Source organism: Oncorhynchus mykiss, chromosome 13 (genome assembly GCF_013265735.2).
Source record: "Oncorhynchus mykiss isolate Arlee chromosome 13, USDA_OmykA_1.1, whole genome shotgun sequence".
NCBI lineage: Eukaryota > Metazoa > Chordata > Actinopteri > Salmoniformes > Salmonidae > Oncorhynchus > Oncorhynchus mykiss.
The window spans coordinates 58,285,597-58,296,468 of NC_048577.1; the positions used below are offsets into that span (position 1 = coordinate 58,285,597).

The 10,872-nt window shown below is 47.9% G+C and overlaps 1 protein-coding gene across 1 annotated transcript; it reads left to right on the forward strand.

Moving 5' to 3' along the window:
• Positions 1–661: 661 nt before the first annotated feature.
• On the forward strand, positions 662–9,792 carry LOC110486945 (coagulation factor X). Its single transcript, XM_036941695.1, has 9 exons — positions 662–997; positions 1,844–2,024; positions 5,834–6,003; positions 6,570–6,594; positions 6,783–6,896; positions 7,013–7,147; positions 7,392–7,507; positions 7,738–7,855; positions 8,131–9,792. The coding sequence occupies exons 2-9, from the start codon at positions 1,934–1,936 to the stop codon at positions 8,664–8,666; spliced, it is 1,305 nt and encodes a 434-aa protein (XP_036797590.1). The 5' UTR covers positions 662–997; positions 1,844–1,933; the 3' UTR covers positions 8,667–9,792.
• The last annotated feature ends 1,080 nt before the right edge of the window (positions 9,793–10,872 follow it).

Below are 10,872 nucleotides of genomic sequence, written 5' to 3' on the forward strand. Positions count from 1 at the left end.
CTCGTCAGTCTATTCTTGTTCTGAGACATGAAGGCTATTCCATGCGAGAAATTGTCAAGAAACTGAAGATCTCGTACAACGCTGTGTGCTACTCCCTTCACAGAACAGCTCAAATTGGCTCTACCTAGAATAAAATAGGAGTTGGAGGCCCCGGTGCACAAGTGAGCAAGAGGACAAGTACATTAGTGTGTCTAGTTTGAGAAACAGACGCCTCACAAGTCCTCAACTGGCAGCTTCATTAAATAGTACCCGCAAAACACCAGTCTCATCTTCAACAGTGAAGAGGCCTACATAGAACCATAGGATAATATTAACAATGTGAATAAACACTGGATGACTGACAGGGGGCGCTGTTTTGAAGCCACTACGAAGCCATTTTTGTATTTCTCCTCCAGTGTAAAATTAGTATTTCTCCAGTGTAAAACCAAAAAGATTTTGGAAGCTATAGAAATGCATTTATTAACGTTTACATTCATTTTTGCCATGTATATTCTACTACAGACACCTTAATGCATACTTTTAAATTATTATCTCATTAGAGAGTACTAATGTTACTGTCCCAACTAGAGAAAAAAATACTAATGCATGTAATTTTGTCCTTGAAGCATTGGAGAACTGCTCCTTCTCAGGAGTACCAATATGGCGGCTGCTTCAAACCTCTCAATGGCCAGTACATACAGTAGCATGAACAATCCATGATCGGGTTACAGTAGAACGGGTTACAGTAGAACGGACCAATACAGTATAGTAGCCTACATACAGTATTTGTATTAATGGCTTTGAATAAAGTATCCAAGACCGCCCTCACGTGGTTGATTACACACGTCGTAGTGGCCTGAAAAAGCAACATTGGAGTGTGATGCTGTCAACCTCTATTGCGATCTCAGAGCCGAGGATCCACACGGTGAACTGCGTGTCGGGACCAGAGAGAGAACCAACCGAACAGGCTTCTGTCATCCTTCTCATTCCGCCCAAGCCCCGGCTGAAGTCCGACGCGGTAGGTTACCGTGCATTTTTTACCGTTCTAATCATCATGCGTTTTGCCGCGCCCTGAATAGCGGTCCATCTCTCCAATAATGGGATACGCGTTGCGATTTAGGTAGCATAATATAGCGTGGACGCATGATAGGCCTCTATATTTTCAAGTATCGTTTAAGATCCATACATTCGTATGTTTTTAGCAGTTTGTGGTAGCCCAAGCTTTTACAGCATCATGTCAGATTAGTCTGGTCGTGTCATATGTTGTTTTATAGATGACAGCAGCATCATTCACAACATGAAACCAGTTCATATTCATGTTGGACTAAATATAAACACACAGGCCTGTTTTGTTTTGTTTGTTCTGTTACAGCCAATCTATTAAACTAACTATTTGACTAGGCTTAATACCAATGAATCTAGTTTGTTTGGTGTGTTTGATGTTATCCCTCTTTGTTGTTTATGATTGGAAATGGGTGAAACAACAATAAACTGGGTATAATACCACACGATGGCAGCATTGTAACCAAGTCCGGGGGTTCTTTAGAAAATGCATTGTCACTGTTCTGATGGGATCATTTGATGTCTTAACTCTATTAAACAAACAGGTTGTTGATTTTGAGGTATTTTTATATAGAGAGAGAGGAAGCTGCAAGACTGAAGTTTAAGATTTTAATGATGATCCCAAGATCCAAAAGCTTTTAACAACACTCACAACAATTAGTCTTCATCCTCTTGTTTTGTAGGTTACTCTGATATAAAATGACCCTCCTCTTTGAAGCTCATCCTGACAGAAAGTTATGTCATCTGTGATGTCTATGTCAGAATGTGGGAATCTCTGAACTCTGGTCCTTGTTGTTTTTAGGTGTGAACTTTGAACTCTGCTGAGGTGAACTGACAGGATTAGACAGACAAACAGCCAGACATTCAGACAGACTGTCCTCTAGCTGCCACCATGGGCTCCCTAGCCACCACTGCCACCCTGCTTTCCTTACTGCTACTGGGAGCTGTGACGTGCAGACTAGACACTAAAAACACCAAGACAGGTAAGGGACCAGGGACACGATGCTGCTGGCTGGTGGCCCTGAGCAACACATTTGACATTTTAGTCATTTAGCAGATGCTCTTATCCAGAGCGACTTACAGGAGTAATTACAGTAGGGTTATTTACCTTGCTCTAGGGCACTTCGACAGATTTATCACCTAGTTGGCTCGGGGATTCAAACCAGCGACCTTTCGGATTCTGGCCCAACGCACTTAACCATTAGGCTTCCTGCCGCCCCCAACAAAAGGGCACAGAGGGACTTTCCTTGGATGGTTATTTTCCCTGGATAGCCAATCCAGCCAGTAATGAAAATTGATTATTTAGAGGGCTCACTGGGTTCCAAAGCTCTTAACATTGAAAGGAGGAACTCACATCCACTAGACAGGACACCAGGACAGGGAAGAGAAGGGGCCTGTTTATCCAGTAGACAGGACACCAGGACAGGGAAGGGGCCTGTTTATCCACTAGACAGGACACCAGGACAGGAAAGGGGTCTGTTTATTCAGTAGACAGGACACCGGGACAGGGAAGGGGCCTGTTTATCCACTAGACAGGACACCAGGACAGGGAAGGGGCCTGTTTATCCACTAGACAGGACACCAGGACAGGGAAGGGGTCTGTCTATCCACTAGACAGGACACCAGGACAGGGAAGGGGCCTGTTTATCCACTAGACAGGACACCAGGACAGGAAAGGGGTCTGTTTATTCAGTAGACAGGACACCGGGACAGGGAAGGGGCCTGTTTATCCACTAGACAGGACACCAGGACAGGGAAGGGGCCTGTTTATCCACTAGACAGGACACCAGGACAGGGAAGGGGTCTGTCTATCCACTAGACAGGACACCAGGACAGGGAAGGGGCCTGTTTATCCACTAGACAGGACACCAGGACAGGGAAGGGAAGGGGCCTGTTTATCCAGTAGACAGGACACCAGGACAGGGAAGGGGCCTGTTTATCCACTAGACAGGACACCAGGACAGGAAAGGGGTCTGTTTATTCAGTAGACAGGACACCGGGACAGGGAAGGGGCCTGTTTATCCACTAGACAGGACACCAGGACAGGGAAGAGGCCTGTTTATCCACTAGACAGGACACCAGGACAGAGAAGGGGCCTGTTTATCCAGTAGACAGGACACCAGGACAGGGAAGGGGCCTGTTTATCCACTAGACAGGACACCAGGACAGGGAAGGGGCCTGTTTATCCACTAGACAGGACACCAGGACAGGGAAGGGGTCTGTCTATCCACTAGACAGGACACCAGGACAGGGAAGGGGTCTATTTATCCACTAGACAGGACACCAGGACAGGGAAGGGGCCTGTTTATCCACTAGACAGGACACCAGGACAGGGAAGGGACCGGTTTAACCAGTAGACAGGACACCAAGACAGGGAAGGGGCCTGTTTATCCACTAGACAGGACACCAGGAAAGGGAAGTGGCCTGTTTATCCACTAGACAGGACACCAGGAAAGGGAAGTGGCCTGTTTATCCACTAGACAGGACACCAGGACAGGGAAGGGGCCTGTTTATCCACTAGACAGGACACCAGGACAGGGAAGGGGCCTGTTTATTCACTAGACAGGACACCAGGACAGGGAAGTGGCCTGTTTATCCACTAGACAGGACACCAGGACAGGGAAGGGACCGGTTTATCCAGAAGACAGGACACCAGGACAGGGAAGGGGCCTGTTTATCCACTAGACAGGACACCAGGACAGGGAAGGGGCCTGTTTATCCACTAGACAGGACACCAGGACAGGGAAGGGGTCTGTCTATCCACTAGACAGGACACCAGGACAGGGAAGGGGCCTGTTTATCCACTAGACAGGACACCAGGACAGGGAAGGGGTCTGTTTATTCAGTAGACAGGACACCGGGACAGGGAAGGGGCCTGTTTATCCACTAGACAGGACACCAGGACAGGGAAGGGGCCTGTTTATCCACTAGACAGGACACCAGGACAGGGAAGGGGCCTGTTTATCCACTAGACAGGACACCAGGACAGGAAAGGGGTCTGTTTATTCAGTAGACAGGACACCGGGACAGGGAAGGGGCCTGTTTATCCACTAGACAGGACACCAGGACAGGGAAGGGGCCTGTTTATCCACTAGACAGGACACCAGGACAGGGAAGGGGTCTGTCTATCCACTAGACAGGACACCAGGACAGGGAAGGGGCCTGTTTATCCACTAGACAGGACACCAGGACAGGGAAGGGAAGGGGCCTGTTTATCCAGTAGACAGGACACCAGGACAGGGAAGGGGCCTGTTTATCCACTAGACAGGACACCAGGACAGGAAAGGGGTCTGTTTATTCAGTAGACAGGACACCAGGACAGGGAAGGGGCCTGTTTATCCACTAGACAGGACACCAGGACAGGGAAGAGGCCTGTTTATCCACTAGACAGGACACCAGGACAGGGAAGGGGCCTGTTTATCCAGTAGACAGGACACCAGGACAGGGAAGGGGCCTGTTTATCCACTAGACAGGACACCAGGACAGGGAAGGGGCCTGTTTATCCACTAGACAGGACACCAGGACAGGGAAGGGGTCTGTCTATCCACTAGACAGGACACCAGGACAGGGAAGGGAAGGGGCCTGTTTATCCAGTAGACAGGACACCAGGACAGGGAAGGGGCCTGTTTATCCACTAGACAGGACACCAGGACAGGAAAGGGGTCTGTTTATTCAGTAGACAGGACACCGGGACAGGGAAGGGGCCTGTTTATCCACTAGACAGGACACCAGGACAGGGAAGAGGCCTGTTTATCCACTAGACAGGACACCAGGACAGAGAAGGGGCCTGTTTATCCAGTAGACAGGACACCAGGACAGGGAAGGGGCCTGTTTATCCACTAGACAGGACACCAGGACAGGGAAGGGGCCTGTTTATCCACTAGACAGGACACCAGGACAGGGAAGGGGTCTGTCTATCCACTAGACAGGACACCAGGACAGGGAAGGGGTCTATTTATCCACTAGACAGGACACCAGGACAGGGAAGGGGCCTGTTTATCCACTAGACAGGACACCAGGACAGGGAAGGGACCGGTTTAACCAGTAGACAGGACACCAAGACAGGGAAGGGGCCTGTTTATCCACTAGACAGGACACCAGGAAAGGGAAGTGGCCTGTTTATCCACTAGACAGGACACCAGGAAAGGGAAGTGGCCTGTTTATCCACTAGACAGGACACCAGGACAGGGAAGGGGCCTGTTTATCCACTAGACAGGACACCAGGACAGGGAAGGGGCCTGTTTATTCACTAGACAGGACACCAGGACAGGGAAGTGGCCTGTTTATCCACTAGACAGGACACCAGGACAGGGAAGGGGCCTGTTTATCCACTAGACAGGACACCAGGACAGGGAAGTGGCCTGTTTATCCACTAGACAGGACACCAGGACATGGGAAGGGGCAGGATGACATTAGACAAGGATAGTTTGTCATGGAGGCATCAGGCTACATTCTTAATGGAATCTGAGACCTTTTTTGGAAGTGGGGATCCGTAGAGTCAAAGGTACTGTGTGAAGAGTGTTTAGGTCTATTGGTGTAGTTTTGTGCTTTTTTGGCACTGGGTTTAGGCCTTAGTTAATTAGTAACAAAGAATGTTACTATTGTACTCTACTACATAGATTTGACAGATTTAGGCCGAGAATCTGTATTAAACTATTTTCAAATGTGTGACCTAACTATTTAAGTGGAATCAGGTTATATGAAAAATAGACTATCCATTGAGATAAAAAATATATATTTTGTGAATGAGTATCAAAAGTACAACAACTAAAATCCCCCCCCCACCCCCCAGTGTTCCTGGACAAGCAGGAGGCCAGTGAAGTGATCACCTTATCCCGCCAGAAGAGGGCCAACGTGGGCAACGAGGAGAGCCTGCTCCCTGCCAACATGGAGAGGGAGTGTCTGGAGGAGGTCTGCAACTACGAGGAGGCCAGGGAGATCTTCCAGGACTCCTACCGCACGGTGGGCCAATGCTCCCTCTTCCCACTGAACAGATTTCTTTCCTCATACCTCCCTCTATTAGACTCCCTTCTTTCCTCACCTCCTTCAGCTCATCCTTCCTTTTCTCACCTCAGACGTCCTCTTTAACAACCTCCAAACCTTCCTCCTTACCTTGCTTCTCTCCACTCATCTCCTTTTTTAAAATCTATCTTCTTGCTTCTGATGATTTTGTAGACATTTTGAATCAAACTGACAGTGGACTTCTGATGATTCTGTAGACATTTTGAATCAAACTGACAGTGGACTTCTGATGATTCTGTAGACATGTTGAATCAAACTGACAGTGGACTTCTGATGATTCTGTAGACATTTTGAATCAAACTCACAGTGGACTTCTGATGATTCTGTAGACATTTTGAATCAAACTGACAGTGGACTTCTGATGATTCTGTAGACATTTTGAATCAAACTCACAGTGGACTTCTGATGATTTTGTAGACATTTTGAATCAAACTGACAGTGGACTTCTGATGATTCTGTAGACATTTTGAATCAAACTGACAGTGGACTTTGTTTTGATCTTTCAGGATATCTTCTGGTCAGTCTACATAGGTAAGTGTAATGATTCTGCCTGACGTTCTCTTGGAACATATCAGAGTACTTAGTATTTTGGGTTACCACTCAGTTGAAATCCATGTGATTTGGTGTGACAGTTAAAATAGCTTCACCCCAGAACACGTGTCTTGTATTAGTGAATGTACCATTTGACTGGCTGTGTTGTTAACCCTGTGTGTGTACAGATGGGGACCAGTGTGCAGAGAAGCCGTGTAAGAATGGAGCCATGTGCTCAGACAGCGTGGGGGGATACGACTGTGTCTGCAAGTCAGGCTTCTTTGGAGTCCACTGTGAGAAAGGTGAGAGACGTGAAGGACCCAACACCGAGTTGGTGGGGAACTCATGTTGTAAAAAACGTCAACAGTGAAGAAGCCTCTCCCCCTTTCTCTGTCTTTCTCTCTGTGTGTGATTGTAGATCAGACAGTGTGTATGTTGGACAAGACCAAGGGCTGCAGTCAGTTCTGTAAGCCAGGATACCAGTCCTATGAGTGTTCCTGTGCCCGTGGCTGGAAACTAGAGGAGAAGGAGAGGGTGAAGTGTATTCCTGCAGGTCAGTCACCATATTCTACTATGCTATACTATACTATGCTATCCTATATGTTAAGTGATTCTGTACTGTATTGTGATATTCTAGCCTCATACGCAACATCCTGATCTCGCTAGCGGATAGTGAAACAGAATGTAAGCTTGCGAGATCAGGATGGTTCGTACGAGGCTAATGCTATGCTATACTAGATACTAAACTGTACTATACTAAACTATACTCAGTAATTCTCCCTCCATCCCTCTCTCAGTGACATTCCCCTGTGGGAAGGTGAACAGCCTAAGCCAGTGGACAAAGAGACAGTCAACCAACATCGCCAGCAACTTTGAGGGACTAGCCTGCAACTCTGGAGAGTGTCCCTGGCAGGTAGGAAAACACACACCACTATGAGGTACACACACACACACACAATTCAAACTAGGTACACACTGTCCACTGACAGGCACTACTATGCTCTCAGATTCATTTTTCTCACGAAGTCAACCCCTCACTATCAAAGCTACAGCACATTAACCCAATATTCCCATAGTTGTGATAATATATTTTGCGGTGTCATCTCTGCTGTATATTGTAACTGTTGTGTTGTCATTGTGCAGGCCATTCTGAAGAGTACAGAGTCTGTAGGGTTCTGTAGTGGTGTCATTCTGAAGGAGAACCTGGTTCTAACTACAGCCCAGTGTGCCCAGAAATACGTCAACTTCCAGGTGGCTGTCGGTGAGTGCTCATCATGGGGCATCATGTCCAGTCTACAGGCTCAGGCTCCACTGGTGGTGTGTGTGTGTGTGTGTGTGTGTGTGTGTGTGTGTGTGTGTGTGTGTGTGTGTGTGTGTGTGTGTGTGTGTGTGTGTGTGTGTGTGTGTGTGTGTGTGTGTGTGTGTGTGTGCATGCGTGTATTCATTCCTGCGTGTGTGTGAGAGGGTATGTTTTTGATTTGCTTTACAGTATGTGTTCCTTTATTGATTTTGAGTACTTCGTCCCTCCCCTCCCAGGCAAGCGCCAAACCGCATCTGAAGATGGCGAACAGACGCTCTATGTCCAAGTCGTCCACGTCCACCCCCGCTACGTACCCGGTCGCCCTGACAACGACCTGGCCGTCCTCGAGCTCCGCGAGCGCATCGTCTATAAGAAACACGTGGTCGCTGCCTGCCTGCCCGAACGTGACTTTGCAGAGGTCGTCCTGATGACTGGCGAGTATCCGGCCGTGGTCACTGGCTGGAAGGACCCCGTGGACGCCACGGAGGTCCAAGGCCCGCTCACTCTCAACCACCTGGCGTATGAGCGTTTGCCCCAGTGTGTGGAGAGGCACCCGGGGTTGGTCACCAACAAGATGGGCTGTACGACAGTGAGACCCAAGGGTGACTGCATCCTGGGGCCGGGGAGTCCCATCCTATCTCTCCACAGGGAGGTGTTCTATCTGACCGGGGTAGTCTCCAGACCAGCAGGGGCAGACTGTAGTCAGGGTTACATCTACCAGAAGGTGTCCCGTTTCCTGCTCTGGCTGCAGCCCCTCATGGACTCACGCTAAGGGGGCTCTGAATCCCAAATCAACCCCTAGTCCCCACCCCCTATGCAGTAGGGTAGATCTGAGAGGATTGGAAAGATGTCCTTTAAGCTATATGGCGCCAATTCCCGTCTGGCCTATCAGAAGGCCAGATGGAGCTACCACCATATTGCTTATACCGGTCCAATCCTCTCAGATCTATGTAAGTGCTTCGTGGCTAGGGACTAGGGGTTTGGGATTCAGGGGTAGTGATCAGGGAGAGGGAGGGTACAGGGAAGAGAGGGAGAGGTTGAGGGGGTTAGGATAATAATTGTGAGGGTTGATGGTATTGGACAAAGGCTTATATGGATAGGAATTAGGGAAGACAAGACAGGGAGAACGGAGGTGACACTGTCAAGGAAATAAATAAATGGAGGATATTCAAATATTGGATAGAGATGGAAAGGGATAGGGGTCATGTGAGAGGAGAAGAGGAGGGAGGGAAGACAGCTGAACAGGAAGCATGATGAAGGAGGGAAAACACAATGTAAAGAGAGGGCCAGAGAAAATGGGGGAAATTGAGATGCATTCCGTTTGTGTAACATACCTTACTCTTATCTTAGGCCCTTTTTCATTGGAAGGGTCTGGTTGTCCGTATGGCTGATGTCTTTTGCTTAAATTATCCGTTGTCGTTTTAATTTTTCCATATAATAATTAGGCCTATAAGTTGATTTCCACCTATCGTATAGTATATGAGTTGGGTACTTGAGAAGACTCATGAGACCATAAGCTTACTGGTAAAATGTACATGCGGGGGTATTTCAGGGGTTCTCTAGGCAAAGCAAAATTCTGTTGATGGTACAGTTAGCGAAAAAGGTTGGGAACCACTGCCCTAATGAACACAACCCACATCTGTGTAGTTTTCTGTTTATCCCACAAGGTGGCGGTCTTTTCATTAAAATACTATTGTATCATGTCCTGCCAAATATAGTACCTGGCTGACTGCAGATAGACTAGGGGAACATTAAATAATGCAGCATGCGTGTTCTGTTGCTCTTGTCTTATTCTTAACTGATGTTTTTTTCTTGGAGAGAAGGGTTGGTAATTGCACTGTATACCTTTTAATGTTAATCACTTTACTAAGAATGTATTAATAAAAGTTCACCTCTGATCTGGTGTCAGTTTAATTAATTACTGAGGAATATGGGTCAATTGAAGAGAAGGAAGAACAAAAGAGAGGGAAGACCACACGTATACTCTCAAGTCTGTTCTGCAGCGCATTAAGGAACATCTCCGTCAAAGTAAATGTGTCACAATGACGACGAGAGAAGCCGTCTATAACTTTGCAATGCCGTCAACTGTAGCCTACGTTGATCTCCAGCACCTTCTCAAAGCTCTTATATGGATCAGAACCACTGCTTTTCCTGCTGGTGTAAAGGACTTTCACTAGCATGCCGAGAGCAATCTAGCAAGAAGCAGGAGACTCACACAGACAGATTTGGTGATCTTATCTGTAATAGCTGGCATTTGAGTCTAGAATGATCACTTCTACTCCCACTGCTACAGACGCTACATCATTTCACTATTGTGTCCAATATCAAGCTGCCATCACAGCCACATTCCCCCTAGCGTTGTTTGGCAACATTTTCCCACAATCCATTGCAAAGACACTACTCTCTATCTTCTCACAGCCTCCTTGGCGACCTCGGCCTGGTCCGGGACAGCTCCCAGCCTCCTGTGTAACCCAAGAAAGAGAGGCGGAGCAAGGGAAGAAAGACAAAGAAAAGAAAGGAGAGACGCCAAATGGCCAATAACAGAACCTTTCCTGACACTTTTGATCGGGCACTTGAAAAGGGAGTCGGAACACCCCTGCCAAAGCCTGGGGGCCCTCGCCGCTTTGGGGCCCTGGTTGCCATGGCATTCTCCTAGGAGATGTCTCCTGGCTCCAAAATATGCCCCCAGCTCCTTTAGCCTCTGTCCAATAGAGATGAATTTGAGTGGAGCTCCTTCCTTCCTGTGCCTGGCCCCGTGTGCTGGCCCTGCCACATCCTTTTGCACCGCAGTCCTGAGACAAGCACACCAGTACTGCCCAGCCCTGCAGGGAAATGGGCAATGTGTAGAAAACAACGCGGACACTTCAGGTGGATACACAGCAGTGTTGCCAGATTTAATTGACACTTTCACACAGAAACTGAGCAAAATTCCCACCAAATCTACTATAAGGCAGCGTTCACACAGGCAGCCCAATTAT

Excerpts from the sequence above, each read along its gene's own strand:
- LOC110486945 (XM_036941695.1), top strand. The coding sequence starts at position 1,934 with ATGGGCTCCCTAGCCACCACTGCCACCCTGCTTTCCTTACTGCTACTG. Across the intron at positions 6,897-7,012 it reads TGGAGTCCACTGTGAGAAAG|ATCAGACAGTGTGTATGTTG; the intron begins GTGAGAGACGTG and ends GTGTGATTGTAG. Across the intron at positions 7,508-7,737 it reads CTGGAGAGTGTCCCTGGCAG|GCCATTCTGAAGAGTACAGA; the intron begins GTAGGAAAACAC and ends GTCATTGTGCAG.